Here is a 16252-nt window from a genome sequence, read left to right as displayed (position 1 = left end):
GTATATTTGGCGTTTTGCTGACGCAACTGCTGTTATATGATGTTATAAGCTGTGCAAGCATAAAATAAATAAAAGAAGAATTTAAAAAAAATCTCAACTTAGTAAAAACAATGCAAATTTGACGAGCAGATTAAAGCATATTAGCTCTTTAACTGGCAAAACACAAACTCTCAAACAAACGTAAAAAAACGTCGCTGTTCTGCTTCATAGACCACCTCGTCCTGCTAGCTAATCCTCCACATAAGGCCATCCTTTCTTCTAAGCATATTCTACAAGAATATGGGTAAGAGGGTCTGTTTTCGTAAGAGTTTGTCTCTCAGATACTGATGTAAGTATCCTCTGTTGGTGGGCCGATCATGCGAAAGGATGACCGATCCAGAATTCTTGCCCGATTCCTTGCTACGTCGTCAGTTCTAATTGAATCAGACGGATAGGCTTTTTCCAGGGTCAATCAGGACTACTTCCTACGACTGGATCCGCGATTCTACTGACAACGCGTTCTAAGGTCTGAGACCTAACAATATTTTCCTGGACTAGCCAGGAGAACAATTTAACCGCGGACTAGATATCAGCTGGCGATGATTTCTCGTAATTCTTCGGCCGACGGAGCGGAAAAGCACTACTTGGGACATCCGTAGGAAAGGCAGAGGTGAAACATCTCCCGAAACTGAAAAGATCTTCGCAAAGGCTTATGGATACTAGCAGAATGTGTATTATAATGAAAATGCTGAACGCTCAATTAGGAAACAAACAATTTTCAAATAATCATTTTACAACATTTTTTAAACCTCTAAGCTCGGAATCAGGCAAAGAATCGTCACAAGCGGCTTTGAGAGTACGACATTTTACCGTCATAATTAGTTATAAATAAATAAAATAATTCTTATAATAATAAATAATAAATAATTCAAACTTATAAACTTCATCATTCACAGTGACGTTCTTCGCAAAAGTTCTATTCTGTACTTTAATAATTAATGTAAATTTATGCAACACAGCGTTTAAGTGCAACTCTCACAACCCACACTGTTGGAGGTAAAAACGCTAGAACGCGTCTTAAATATGCTCGCTTTAACGTACGATCGATATTGATGTATTTTGTATTTGTATTTACTCTGAAAAGAGAACGGTATAGCTGCTCTCCATTTGCGCCAAAGCCCCGATCGTGTGTACCTTTTTTTGTTGTGGGACCCAAATAGAATGTAATGTGTTTTACAACAAACATTTAGATGCTCATTACCAGCCCTTCCTTTTTGTTGGCTTTCCGCTGATTTTCACATATTAACAGTAATTTACTAGCATCTTTAAGCATTATGGATTTAAATGAATTGAACTACTCATCCTACTGCTTGCAAAAAAAGTATACTAAGAGAATGAGAAATTTCGAATTTAAATGATTGCTTTTACAAAAAAAAACCAAAATCAAATACTAAACCGGATTATTACCTTTTTCATGCACCGAAACTGCATTCAGTATATTTGCACTGAGATCAATAAAAGCGATAAAAATCTGCATGTGAGAAAATAAATGCATTCGCTTCTCTTTTGACTCCCAGACGGAGAGGAAGAGAGAGAGAGAGTGAGAAAAATCGACCGGTTTTTGGTTCGAAACGGTCTCCCCATTGCGTGGTGGGAGACCTTTCCATTGTCCGGGATGGTGATCAAGGGACAAAACCGGGATACGATGCGGTTCTACGGCTACAGTCGTTCGAACACCACCGGCCAGTGTAGGACGTGTTTTGTTTTGGGGCAGTGTGAGTAGTTGCGCAGTTAGTGAACCAGTGTATCGTGCAATTATGGCAGCTTGTAAGATGGATCTAACGTTTGAGAACGGCCACAAAATGCCGGCCCTTGGCTTCGGAACCTGGCGGGTATGTGTGGCCGTGTGGTAGAGGGCAGGGTTTGTGCGATCCATACTTATCGGTTTTGCTGTACACTTCCCAAAAACAGGCACCGGACGATGAGGTAGAGAAAGCTTTGAACGAGGCACTTGAGGCCGGCTATCGGCACATCGACTGTGCACCGGTCTATCTGAACGAGCCAACGATCGGTCGAGTGCTGCGCCAGTGGATCGATAGTGGTCGGGTGACGCGTGAGGAGCTGTTCATCGTCACCAAATTGCCCCCGCACGGTATGTAAACCCGCTTGTTGCCTCTCGTCCTTCTGCCCTTTCGCTTCGTGCGAGAGTGTGTCAGCAGTTTTCGGCCCACACTTCAACTTACGCTCCCACAACGGGCGCGTCTGTCAGTACCCGTTTTGTTTGGGCTTTGTGGGGGCTTTTAAATTTACAACAGCCCAAAGCTTTCGTCTTATAGTATAATGAGCATCCTCACTCGAACACCACAAAACAGGTACGCGAGCTGCGACGGTGGAAAAATTTCTTAAACGATCGCTGACCGATCTTCAGCTCGATTATGTCGATCTGTACCTGGTGCACGTACCGTTTACCGTGCCCGAAGTGGATGGACCCTTCCTGATGGACGACAACGGAGAAATCGTACTCGAAACCACAACGGACCATGTCAGCCTGTGGAAGGTAAGTGCGGTGAACCGCTGGGAGATGATTATTATATGCTTATTTCACAGACGGCAGATGCGGTGGACCAGTATTCGATGGGAACGTTTTATGTAAATGTTCCCACTTCCGCCCGCCCGGACACTAATTAGGTGAAAGCTTTGCCGGATTGGCCATCATAAAGATGTAAAATTTTTATCTTCACCATCGATAAGGGGCAATATTTTGTAGGTTGCCTCTTGTAGAAACCAATTTCACATCCCATTTGTGATTAGTTTCGATTTTGTATGGCTCATTTGGTATGGTCGGGCTTAGAATTCACCGATTCGTCCTTTTTTGGGATTTAATAATAGTTTAATAATAGTAATAATAGTATGACAATACGGCACTGGACCGTCATAATTAATTATAAATAAATAATAGTACGACCAGAACAAAGCTCCATACTGGCCTTAGGATTTCCCACTTTGGGCTTCTAGTAGTTGAAGTGTGTATATATGACGGGTGAGTCTTCGTGTTCTTAAGCGGTTCGTGTCACCACGTGCTCCTTTCAGCCACGAATCTTACTGTCGATTCTTCCGTTGGCCACCAGTTTTGGGACCTATCCCGCTAAAAAGTACATACTATCCGGCTAATATTTGAACTAACTAGGAAAAAATCCGCATCGGATTCTCGGATTCATTCCTTAGCTGGATTGATCGGGATGCAAAATTTAAACCAGAGTTGAGAACTCGTGGTTGTGGATAAAAAATTTACGTTTTTTATAGCTCATCTCATAATAAAATTCATGAAAAGTGAGCGGGACTCTTGACCCAAAGAGTGATTTTCTCTCAAAAGTTATTTTATTTTTAAATTAAAATAATTAAATAATCATTTGGTTTTTTGAGCTGCCTTCATGGTTCGACGTCTTTTTTACTCAACTTTGCCATGTAATTCACAGTTTATTCACGTTAATAGTAAAATATAAACAAATAATTTAAATTTTAGCGGATGAATGAACTTGCTGGTCGTTGCGTTGTGGATTTGAGAGTGTTTTTCAGCTGTCGCTGCTCTCACCGTTAAAAAACGCACTGTAGCTTTCTTTTCCACCCAGAGTACCCAAATGGGTTTACCAATGAGCTTTCAAAAATATAGAAATGGGCACCTAACACTGGATCAGCGTCGTTGTGCTGATGGATACGCCCTTGGACCTCACAAAGCGAAACGATAAAGCCATTAGGTTTAACGTTCCTCGTCTGCTTTTGGAGCAAGCAGCCTCGACTACATGCAAGAAGATATGGTAAATGCCGGATTGGCTAAAGCCAGTGGTCAGAAACATAAACACAATTCCTCGACTATTTCGTTGATAGCTACAGTGATTACTGCGTCTTTCCACAATAAATGATAGCTTAAGATCATTTATTGTGGAACATAACGTAAAAATGCGATTGTGAAGCCAAATTTCAACGAATCGACCTATCTTTTTTTTGTAAAATTAGGTGGAGCATTTTGAGAAAACGTTCCTTTAATTACACAAATCATTAAATCGATCTTCAATATGCGTTTTCCATTCTAATGAAACATGAAATATTTAAAAAAATCATAGTATAGTTTTGCGCATCTTCTTTTTACTTTTTTCAATGCTAGAATTGGCTAGCTCTGATAGTTAAAAGATAGCTTTTTTGAGGTCTCACTATGTTTCAAAATTTTCAAAAATGTTTTTTAAAATTTAAATTTTTTAATTATTTCTATAATTTATGAACTTATAGATAGCAATATGGCCTGGCCGTCCTTTATGAATAAAAAAAAGCTTATAGATGAAAACAAAATTGCTATAGGTAGTTCAAATGCTGATGAATATTCTACCAAATTTAGATAAAGTTATATCTAGTAGAAATTCGAAAGCACCAGTTTAAAAATCGGCTATAAAAGAGGTATTAATCTTTTTTCCGTTACTGTATATCAAACCATATGATAATACTGTAATTTTGGTTTTGTTTTAACACTCGCAAATTCTACTCTAAGTTTACCTTCGTTAGTTAATTTTATCCTCATTACAACACGATGATCGCATTGATCATCTGAATCATCTGAAATTGATACAAAAGCATCCCCGTCGAAGCATCCCTTCCGGTTAATCATTCCCATGAAAAGATTCGTTTTCAATATTGAACCAATCCCATCGGTCTCAGTTTACGCAAGCTCCTCTCACTCACGTGCAGGACACGTTGTTCGATCAGTTTCACCACTTCCGGAACGAGATTTGACTCACTCAACCAAGCACAATACACCGCAATTCATTCGGAACACGGAAGCGCACCGTAGAAGAAAAAAGTCAATCCTGAGCAGCAAAAGCGGTGTACACACAAACAAACAAACATTGAACTTTCTTGGCAGGACATGTTTGCTACACTGATAATGTGTACAACAAGGAGCAAAAAAAATGTTCTGTTGTACTTTCGGTTCAAAAAAATTCGCAAAAGCCGAACCCGAAACTGATCCCAATGTACCCCGACGGTATTGTAGAAGCCACTTTGCCGTGAATGTTTCTCCCTATACATCCCTATCCGGCACCCGGCACTCGAGGAGGTGTGCGAGGACCAAAAGAAAAAAAAGGTGCTAGGATGCGCCTCTGCTTGTATGTATTGGTTCGTTGTTAATTTGTTTCTATTTGTCTGAAATTCCCTTTTTCATTGCCGTCCTTTTTCGGCTGCCCAATGATGCTGTGCTAACCATCACCGGGCGGGAGGACAGAGCATGGAAGCGATCGCGGATGCCGGTCTGGCACGCAGCATAGGCCTATCGAATTTCAACCAGCGGCAGATACAGCGAGTGCTCGATAATTGCCGAATTAAGCCGGCCAACCTGCAGGTAAGCGTTAAAGCGGCTACCGTACCGAAAAAGAAAGTGCGCATCTCTGTAATCCGCTTCCACCCGCAAAACGCAGATCGAGAATCACATCTACTTGCAGCAGAATGGGTTGGTAAAGTTTTGCAAAGCGAACGGCATCACTGTGACCGCGTATTCGCCCCTCGGTTCGAAAGGTATCGAGAAGTTGCTGAAGTAAGTGTGTGATCACCGGATACCGCGTACCGCGCATGAGTGATCGAATTATGTTACGAACACTATATTCTTGCAGCCGCGAAGTGCCGGACTTGCTGGACAATCCGGTGGTAAGGGATGTGGCCCAGCGTCACGAAAAATCTGCCGCCCAGATACTGCTCCGTCATCTGCTGCAGCGCGGTATTGCGACCATTCCGAAAAGTACCAATGCGGACCGATTGCGGCAGAACATTGCGCTGTTCGATTTCGAACTGTCGGACGACGATATGGCCGTGCTGAATGGGCTGGACCAGAATTTGCGCATTTGTGACTTTGCGTTCTTTCCCGGGTAAGTGTGGAAGGAAATTGATCACTTTTTATAGACTACGACTTGCTGATATAACACGTAGTTGGATACTTCCTCCTCATTACGGAGGAATGTATCGGAAGCGATTTAAAGAAAGGCGCCGTTGGTATATCTATTTTAACGAATTATTAGTGATTGTGCTCTTTTCTTACCCTTTTTTTCTTTCTAGCATCACAAAGCATCCGGAGTTCCCATTTTAAACTACACGAAAGTGTTTTTTTTTTGACATTTTCTTGTCTCTTTAATAGTCTTTCTTTTACACCTACCGTTGTTAGTACACACTAGAGAAGAAAAAAAAAATCGCTTTGGATAAAAATAATCTTTCTGATTGATTAGCTTGCCTTCAATAGGTACATTTGCTGCAACAACAGAAGCTTCTTGCCTTAGCGCATTTAACAGAGCATTTAATATAGCTATAAATATATCATTCTGTGTGAAGTGTTGTTCTTCTTGTATCCTTTGCTTTATCACAATCACGTTTTTACTCGCCTGCGTAATACGGTAAGCCCCTGTGCCTTCGGTCTATCAGCTGATTCCACTATGCTTTCTTTTCCCTTACAAAACGGCGCATGAAATGTGTTAGTATGGAGGGCGATAGAATAAATACGGATGGATGTAATTAAATAGAAGATCCAATCGATGGTTGATGAGCGGCGAGTGTGACAGGAAGCCTGCTGGAAGCAACCGGTAAAACGGCATCATCAGTTCCGGCTGTATTTGGCGGTCCTTCCTCACTGGTCTGCTCCTGGAATGCTGCGTACCGGAAGTTGTTGCTGTTTGTTGCATACGCGATATAGGACAAAAAGGGGAGTGGTGCACATGCACACCGTCGGATCGTCGTAAGGAAAAGGAATTGAAGGATACAAGCAATAAAACACACGGGTATGTAACAACGTTTTAAATTCTTTAATTGTAGCTAAAGAGCATGGAGCAAAAGGTTGCGTAAAACGATCGATAAGCATATGGATGAGATGATTTGGGAAAAAAGTGTCATTAGTGTAATGGCGTGCCACGGACGTTCATGCACGTGGGTGATGCGGTGCAGTTCAGGGCTAACGGTGAGTTTAAAAATTTGCCATCTTTGGTCCGTATTAAATAGGCAGCCGATGGTGCAGTCGTTGGTTTGCTGACGGTATAATGGTGAAAATTAAATGATGATAATGAGTATGATGAAATCAGATGAGAATAAAGCACGTAGTAAGAACTATCTTCTAGCACTAGAGTTGCCTAAATGTGTCTGGGGTTTTTTACTCGTACAAACGCAAAATACGCATGCTGTTGGAATAAACGACTCCGATATGATTATCACAAACTTTTGTCGAGAATATGGGAGCTACAGAAAAGTCGCAGTCGGGGGAGGAAAGAGAGAGAGAGAGAGAGAGAGCTTGATCGAATGGAGCGTGGTGAACCCCGTTTACTACACACTACCGATTACTACCCATTCTCGTCGTTACTTACAGCCCCGTGACGAACGAACTGTTGCCATTCGTGGCACAAACTGAACACGAGTTTTCATTTGTCGGACGTTGGCAATAATTTTATTTGGTACGTTTAATGGGGTTGTGGATTGTAATTTCAGAACATTTGTAACGGTCAAACAAAAGAAAGGTAACCACGAAAGATAAGAAGAAGAAAGAAAAGTATCAACATTTTATGAAAATTTGTTTTTTTAAGGATTTTGTTTGTTTCAATTTTTGAGTAACATCTAGCGTAATTTATCACTAGTTACTAGTTCATTTTTTATGACATTAAACATTAAAAAATGGCACATTTTTTACACTTTTTATTATACTTAAGTTTTCCAAATGATCGAAAAGATAACATCGAACAATTCGAACGTAATGTGGTCGTTTAAAGACTCAATTTTGGACTACATCCTAAACGATTGTTAGCTAATAATAACTCATGTTAACGTCCACACAGTCTATTTAGCAACATTTAAATCTGTTTGGCATACCGAGGTGTATAAATTACTAATGTTTTGTTGTTTTTTTATAATATCCACGTTACACTCAAAGCTACAACCACCATCTATCACAATCAACAACAAGCAAACGTCGTAAAACGGTCATAACGCATGCATTAAAAAGGCGACTTTTTTCTTTGTTTTCTTTAGTAAATGTTTAATTTCATTTTTTTTAATCCAATCTTTGCCTCGTAATCTTGCGGCTTTTTGCCGGAGGTCAAAGTCAGGCCGTAAGTGTCAAAAAATGATTTGTTGACCTTTTTTTGTTAACAGATCGACTATTTCATCAATTCATTCCTGACTTTGAGCTTGCAATTATTTAGATAGATTTTCCTCTTCAAACTGACCTAGAAAATTGCGATCGGAACCTCAAAGGCATTTGTTTTCCAGTGCTCGCTTCGAGTAGTTAACAACACCACTTTGCCATTTTTGTGGTACTGTGTAATGCATGTGAGGCCACTATTGGGATGCTCCTTTTATTATAAATCACATAGGTCAATGCCATTTCTGGAGAAAATAAAATGTGACGTCATTTTCATTGATCGGGTTCTGCAAACCGAATTGAACAGACGGTACGAACAAACTTTTGCACAAAGAACTTTTACTGTTCTCTTCCTAGCTACTGTTAATTAAGAGATAAAGCTTCAAAATGGTGACAGTATGCAGTCAACTAATATACACTGACTGACCGGTGGATCGACCACCAGGTGAGACAACGTAAGCGCATACAAATTCGGAACATTTTTGTCGCTTCTTTTAATGTATACGTTACTTATCATCAATTGGAAAAGTTATTTTTTGGAATGCGTTCTATATCTACACAACACAAATTATTAACAATAAACCCTTTGCAAATAATGTACAATAAAATAGAGCATAATTGTTATTTCACCAAAAAACTACAACAAAACACTTCTAAATATACGTCTTGCTTTCTACTTACGTCGTCGCGGGAGAGTAAATATCGTTATTCGTATCTAAGCTTGATTTTCTAAACAACGGTCCGACACGCAGATATTGAAGTAGCAGGAATAATTAAGCAATCCCAAAAGTCCCATCCAAGCAGGCGAAGTCGAGTTAGTTGGATTAATGAGAAGGAAAAAGAACGAAGCAGACAGTACGAATAAGTATGTAAATAAACAGTGGGTCTACCGTCGTCGTTACCTTACCTAGTTTGTGGCGTGGCCGGGCTATCACGGATAGCACTGATGGTAACTTCAAACAGAACAACCAACAAACAAAGTAACAGCGGACCGAGCAGTGCACCTTCCAAGCCGAATAGATACATCCCGCCAGCAATGGAAAGACCGGTCAGGTATGGATGACCTCCCCTATTATATGAAATAGAGAACAATTAAGTCCTTTGCTCCACTACACTTTCCCCCACCATTGTACCCTTACCCTTTTATCTCCGAATGAATGATGGGATTAAAGTTGGACGGTACGATAAAGTGTATCATCACCAAGGTTACACCCAACCAAAACCGATCCTGCGATAACCACAGGTCGAGAAAGGCTGGTGCACTGCACCAATAAGTCTCCAGGAAGGGTGCTGCCGCCAGTATCGATGCCAGCACCGCCGGCAGATAAACAATGTGCGCCCCAAACACGGTATGGGTGAGCCAAGTAAAGAGTCCATGGAAGAGGGCCAGCTTAAGCGTGGCTACGACAACGCTCGATATCGAATCTTCCAGCGCCTGTATGATGCGGGGACCCCACGAGTTGTTGATGCTGATTGCGGTCGGTGCGTACCGGTCTTGGCTGCTTTGTAGCAAATAAAACAGTGTCGTAAAGAAAATGATCTGAAAGAAGAAGCAAAAAACAACAGAATGATAACTTACGTAATGGAAGATGGGGTCGGTGTCCCATGAAAGTGAGTAAGTCAAAGAAAAATTCATATTTAAAAAGCAATGTTAGAAAAAAAAATGGAAACAAAACATACTGTATGGAATAAAAATTTCAAAACCGCATGTCCTCCGCCTAGGATGGCTGATACAAGTGTACCAACGGCCGACAGTAGCAGCGTCAGGTTTGTTCTTAGCAGCATCCACAGCGAATCGGCCACCTCCCAGAGCATACCGAAATTGCTCTTGATGAAGCCAATGAGACCAGCTTTCGTAACTAAAAGAAAGAAATCAATAGCAAAGATGCATTCTTTGTTATTGTTGGGGAATTGCATGCCGGTTGCTAGGGTTTGCTTACTTGGATTGATAAAAATCTCATCTATAGTCATGCGTATCGCTTGGGCAGGAACACGTGGTCCCACCATACCATCCCCATTGCTCCGATCCATCCAGCTTTGTATTAACCGGTCCCAAACACTTAGAATCTGCATCTTGAGCTTGATCGCTTGGGCCGGATCGGTATCGTTAAAGATACCGTCCACGTACTGTTCGATGTGTGACCGACCGTACTTGTACGCGTTGTCAATTATGTTGTCCATCGACTGCATGTCTGAAATAGGATTGAGATTATTAGTTAAAAAAGGGGAAAGAATCATCTATTGTTTTTACCCACCGATCGGTAACATTTCAATCAGTTCTGGTTTGTGTATCAGTGTGCGGTTGACGAGATTCGAACCAAGCTGTGCGACCGCTATCGCTTCCGAGTAGATTTGCGCGCACGCAAACACACTGATCAGCATCACGAGCACGATCAGAAAGCCGATCATCACGATCGAGGTAATATCATCGATGTACGACCGCAGCTTAGCACAGGCGTACCGATGAATGTTGGTGTTTAAGCGCAGTATGCCCGGCAAACATAGCGGCAGCAGTGCAGCATGGCGTGGAAAAAGCCACTGCTTAAGTGCTTGCCAGTTCAGGTGGGCCTGCTGCGATACGTACGCAATGATACCCAAAAATTCGGCCGCTCGCCGTATGATGTACAGGAAGATGGGTATACAGCCAAGAAACAGCAGCCAGGTGTGCATCCAAACCAGTGTGGCACCGCAAGCGTAAAACAGCAACCGGAAATAGTTGTCACTTTCGAGTGATGATTCGACGTTGGTCAGCATGCTGGCCGGATACGTTGTACCGTGGCCGGGCGTTTCATTCATCGTACTGGAAAGCTGTGGCGTGGCCGAAACATCTAGCCTTAGTTTCGCTTTAATTTCCTCTATTCGTGTTCCATCCAGATTGGCAGGGCTGGCGGCGATCATTGAGTCCTCCAACCGGTAGCTCGTAACATCTAGCAGGCTATGCCATTTGTCGATGAATCGTACGTTGCGTTCATCTTTCTGCAGGTTGTATATTAAACCAATAAGCCCATACATTAGCAGGCCCAGAAATACGGGCACCTGCAGAGCACCAAGAAAGCTGCTCCCATACCCAACGATGACCATCCACAGAAACTGTCCGATCACTAGAAACGGCAGGGAATGATCCGGCGTCCAGAGGAAGTATACACTTACAACGTACACCACCAGTATCACGACAACCATCTGCAGCGATAGCGAACCGAGCAGTGTGCGGAATAGCGAATGGATCCATACGATAAAGTTCCATATTGAGTAAAACACCTCGCTGGGCGTTAGCCACAGTATGAAGCGCAGCGTCACTAACCCACCGACCAGTCCAGTAATTATCTTCAGATGGTCCCGCAGCCAACCGGTAAGAAATTCGCCCAGTGAATCCACCCAGCACAGTGGTGCGCCCACCACACCCAGCAACAGGTATTTCTCATCCTTCTCAATACGTTCGATCCAACGCTTTAGCGAGGCGGAAAGTCGTTTTTTAGCCGGAAATAGTACCGCACCGAACAGAAACGCCCACAGGAGTGGTTTGAAGAAGGGTGCCAGCACCAGCGTCACACCGATTACGACCGCAATCACACCGACCACCAGCACATTGTACAGTGCGTTACGGAGCGGTTTCTCGTGGCCTTGGTTTCGCAGGTTAAGCCAAACGTTAAACAATCCATCGATCGAACGTTTAAATGGTGCGGGGCTTGGCCGGGTACTCATTATTTTACACACCGCGATCGACGTGTATTGGCTGCGCAGAAAGAACTAACACCGTAATCTAGGCATTTGCTTTCGGTTGGTTGCCTTAAAACTGGTGTATTGCACTAGGAGATTTGATTATTTCATAGTAAGCAAGTTGCCACTAAAGGGTGTGAATGATTTGTAGGAAGGAAAACTACAATCGGCCCATATTCGTCACCCGCACCGAGACTGCAAATTTGTTGGACTGCTGGAAAACGGTATTTTTAGCGATGAAATCATAACAAACTGCTGTCATATTGAATTAGGGTGACCAGCACACTGTGGTAGTGGTTAGTTTTTTGTAGCACAAACTACATCCTTCCTCGAAGACTCCCATTTATCAAAATATTATAAGCTTCTTCCACACAAAAAAAAAAACAATAAATCATTTGAAGAATTATTAAAAATACTACTTTTTATAGTAAAACAACTGAAACGTCATACAGAGTAACCAACCAGAAGAGCAGCCACTGTGATCTGTCAAAATCGGTTTGTTTTCTGTTTGTGCATCGGCTGGAAATATAAACAATTTATCAACGCTTGACGATTAGCAAAAATGCTAGCCAAAAGAAGAAGCCTCATCAATTCTGATGAAAAGCGTAAGTATTTTGTCGACTCCATAAGCACATAATCAATCCTAACTGAACAGCTCCTTACACCAGGAAAAGCGCTCCAAAATGTGGTGCTTGCACGGGGCCGACTGAAGGGCGCCTTAAAAACCGTCACCAAATCGTCCGACGATGATAGTACCAGCTTTGACGATAGCGATGAAGATTCGCAGATGAAGCGAAAACGCATCGAGCCACCTGTCGTCCGCCAACCGTACATCATAACGCTGTTTAACCGTGGCATTGATTTGGCCCGATTTCCCGATAACTCACCACTGTATCCGATGTGCCGCGCCTGGGTAAAGAACAAACCGCGGGAGAAGGTTGAAGAGTTGACCGTACCCACCACAAAGCCACGCATTGCCATAAAGCGTGAACACAATCCAGACATCGTAAGTCAGTTCACGAATGGAGAGCTGCAAGAAATAACGGAGATGCCTCGGCCGAAAAACACGGACCTGAAGCCGTTTCTTTCGATGAAGCCAGAGCCAGTCGGTGACTTTGATATCGATACATCGTCCAAGGATAAAGATGATTTGCTTGCTGATCATTTGGTGCGCTGGAAGAAAGTTCACGAAAGCACTGTAGAACACCGTAGGAAATATGAGCAAGCACGGTTCGGCACAAGTTTTAAGTTACTGGAAGCATTGAAGAAGTGACGAGTTAGAAGTTTTATTTCTACATTGTAATATTATAACCATACGCAGTGGTATTGCGCAGATCGTAAAACAAATTTGAATTCAACAAATAAACTACGATTTGCACGATTCGCCTACAGTTTGTGGGAGGAGACATTTGTGTACCACAACTACACAAGGCTTGCAGGGTGGAGTGTTGTTTCCGGAAGTTATTCTTCCATTCGCCAATGGAAGATTCTTTTTAAACTCAATTCTTCTACATACACGGCCAATAGATGAGGACATCGACGATCTATGCACCGCATCGATATTCTGTAATCGGTTCTGCTGACAGCGTGTCACAAGCTTCCGAATGTGGTGAAATTTTGTCTTACGATTTGAGGTTTCGCTTTGGGTGCATAGCTTTTTAGTTGCAGAATCAGCACCGATATCAGGCGATGGTGATTGACCGTAGACTCTCTTGGAAGCTCTGGAAATGAAAATCGATGCTTATACACAAAATTCATAGGATGTATGGAATAATATCTACCTTCTAACGTAGCCGTTAGCAGTGTTATTTTGGCCATTTGTTGGACTTGTAATGTCTTCTGTTAAGTCAGCTGCTGGATACGATGGGTCGCCATTACTGATGGATTCATTCAGTACGTTCAAAAGCATCGTGCTGGAGAGCGAAGCTTGATCTGTAGTTATGTGCTGCTGTAGCAATGGAAACATCTTTTTTACAGCTTGGTTCATAATTTTCACTTCACACACTTTGTCGAAGTGGGAACGACATTTGGAACGGAATGCAGTGAACATATCCATTGTTCCGATACATTCACCGCACAAGGTGAACGTTTCTTGTGCGTCTGGAGTCAATTGAATTCCAATTACATTGTCGATGAAGCTTTTCAAATCAGGACGGACGTGTGGAAACACCAGCACCAAATCTATGGCCCCAAAACAAAAATGACAATAATCCTTCTCATTTTGGGTAGGGCTGCAACGATACATATTTTTTTCAGCGGAAAAGTTACTTACTAGTTATGGAAAACATTGTTCGATAACGAACCAAATATAACTTACACAGATAGTTCTGGCGACATTGCTATAGGCTCACTAAAGAAGGCGCACACTCTTGCTGAGATGTACCGTTTTCTTCACCACGTTTTGTTAAAAGAAACCAACGATAGTACAGGAAGGCTAGCCACCACTGTATTATCATTGAATAGTTATATTACACACAGAATACTAACTTCAATTTAGCACAGTATGCGGTTCGCGCGTATTGTCTAGCGTCGGGTGTTTTGAAATACGCTAACCATACATACACCGCACATGCACAAGGTTTTGATGTCAAAGAGAAATGTCAAAGTATGTTTTTTTGAAATTAACTGTCATTTGTTTTCACAAAAATTGTTGAAAATTACGATAGATATTTTATGAATCGAACACTCCTCCACATCGGGAACAATATTTTTATCGTTTTAAACAAAAACCAAAAGCTAATGGGTTTCGATCCATGCAATGGAAATTTTGAATAACTCAGTGACATGAATAGTAAATTGTTGCAAGCTTCTTGTGGAACTTTGCCATTAGAGTGAGGAATATTGAAATATAGAATGGAACGACTGTAGAACTTTCAGTTGTGGGTTTTCTGCCTAACATTCACTCCTCACCAGTAAGGCCGTTTCATTTACATTTTGTGCCGATTTAGCGCAAAAATTGCAATGCAAATTTCCTCAAAGTGAATGAAAATTCCGTTATATGACGGCAGAGTTTCAAAACTGGCGCGCTTATATTCCAATGTCTATTTGAAATATTCCTCCTAAGTGATACTACTATTCCATTTTATGGATCCAAAACCAGTAAGGCCTCTTCCATTTGAAGCACCGACAAAGCTGATGTTTACTGCTGACCTAGACGAGAATTTGCTATTTTACTGCTTCGTTCCACAAAACACAGGATGCTTGAAGCATATCTAGCAGGAAGAGCATATAAATACTGGATTTTGCCGTAGTTCAAAATTTAGATACCATAAGATGTAGAAGAGTAGGAGCGTAATAGATCTATTCATTGGGAGCAAATATGTACTGAAGAAATGCCTAATGGAATAATATATTCTCACAACCATCTGTAAATGTAGAATACTAACTATTTGCAGCTTAGATTCGATTAGGATTAACTTCTGGGGCCATAATTCTTTCTTGCACCTTACAAATCACTCTGCCAACATTAGTTGTATTATGAAAGCACTCAAATTTGAACGAGCGGATACCTACAACTATAAACAGCCTGTACGTATCAGTTCAATACATTTTTAGCACTTCGATTTAGAATAAACGATCTTCGGATTTGTGTTGTTTTGTTACGAAACTCGCGTTGTATTAGCTTTCACTTCTCATTCTTTACTTCCACAAACACGAAGTTTAATGAACATGATACATTCATTGCAGCCACCCAAACAAGGACAGGTTTCCCCTTTTATCAGGTTTTCATCGCCAGCCCGACTACAGCAGTATTAACAGCGACGTACACAAAGTGGAAACATAACCTAGAAAAAGATAAAGTGTTCAGAAGGACGCTTTCCAATGCAACTGTTACAAGCAATCCAACCGATACATCACAGTCAGTCGCAGTTTATCTTACCTGCAAGGCAGCAAAATGCATCCCGTCCCTGGAAGGCATTGCGAAGTTGGAGCGAGTTTACCGGAGTCTTCTTGCCTCACGTTCCGATTCCAGCAGGGTCAGAATGTCGCCCTCGCGGACGGGACCCTTCACATTGCGGATGATCTGTCGATTTTGCTCGTTCAGGAACTCAACCTTCACCTGGGTACACTGTCCCTGCGATCCGGTGCGGCCCAGAACCTTGGTAACGCGTGCGAGCACAAATGTTTTGTCCATGGTGAGTTATGTATGAACAAATTTCGGAAATTTTCACCGATTTCCGTACAAGCGATCTGCTTGGGGCAAAACACGAGAAAGAAAGAAATTTGGCATTCGCACAAACGTCAGCTGTCAAAGATAGATGTCAAGCTGACGGTTGACAGGAAGTGGCCCGGTGAAAAAAGTATTACAAACCCAGAACACTCATTGCAACAAAAAGCGGAAAAAAGATTTCAAAATTATTTTCTATACTAAAATTAATTTCCCCAAATTTCACATATTACTTT

The 16252-nt window shown here is 41.9% G+C and overlaps 6 protein-coding genes across 7 annotated transcripts in view; 2 read left to right on the top strand and 4 right to left on the bottom strand.

The window, feature by feature from the left end:
• LOC126559291 (probable prefoldin subunit 5) overlaps positions 1-16252 on the bottom strand; it is a 195836-nt gene that overhangs the window by 174033 nt on the left and 5551 nt on the right. The gene's annotated exons all lie outside the window — the stretch shown is intronic.
• Positions 1795-6113, top strand: LOC126558580 (1,5-anhydro-D-fructose reductase). Its single transcript, XM_050214616.1, has 7 exons — positions 1795-1871; positions 1951-2131; positions 2352-2536; positions 5249-5365; positions 5442-5557; positions 5634-5885; positions 6073-6113. Exons 1-7 carry the CDS (start codon positions 1797-1799, stop codon positions 6101-6103), a joined length of 957 nt encoding a protein of 318 aa, XP_050070573.1. The 5' UTR covers positions 1795-1796; the 3' UTR covers positions 6104-6113.
• On the bottom strand, positions 6897-11833 carry LOC126557056 (transmembrane protein 245). The gene is made up of 7 exons (XM_050212700.1): positions 10387-11833; positions 10072-10323; positions 9812-9990; positions 9271-9671; positions 9039-9200; positions 8813-8860; positions 6897-7029 (listed from the first exon to the last, which is right to left on the bottom strand). The coding sequence occupies exons 1-7, from the start codon at positions 11831-11833 to the stop codon at positions 6897-6899; spliced, it is 2622 nt and encodes an 873-aa protein (XP_050068657.1).
• Positions 12370-13121, top strand: LOC126559043 (protein lin-37 homolog). The gene is made up of 2 exons (XM_050215146.1): positions 12370-12453; positions 12517-13121. Exons 1-2 carry the CDS (start codon positions 12411-12413, stop codon positions 13119-13121), a joined length of 648 nt encoding a protein of 215 aa, XP_050071103.1. The 5' UTR covers positions 12370-12410.
• LOC126558823 (uncharacterized) lies at positions 13215-14185 on the bottom strand. The gene is made up of 3 exons (XM_050214894.1): positions 14166-14185; positions 13630-14079; positions 13215-13569 (listed from the first exon to the last, which is right to left on the bottom strand). Exons 1-3 carry the CDS (start codon positions 14183-14185, stop codon positions 13215-13217), a joined length of 825 nt encoding a protein of 274 aa, XP_050070851.1.
• Positions 15741-16079, bottom strand: LOC126559572 (40S ribosomal protein S28). The gene has a single exon (XM_050215742.1). It carries the CDS (start codon positions 15981-15983, stop codon positions 15786-15788), a length of 198 nt encoding a protein of 65 aa, XP_050071699.1. The 5' UTR covers positions 15984-16079; the 3' UTR covers positions 15741-15785.

Source organism: Anopheles maculipalpis, chromosome 2RL, assembly GCF_943734695.1.
Source record: "Anopheles maculipalpis chromosome 2RL, idAnoMacuDA_375_x, whole genome shotgun sequence".
NCBI lineage: Eukaryota > Metazoa > Arthropoda > Insecta > Diptera > Culicidae > Anopheles > Anopheles maculipalpis.
This window is presented reverse-complemented; position numbering and strand designations above follow the sequence as displayed.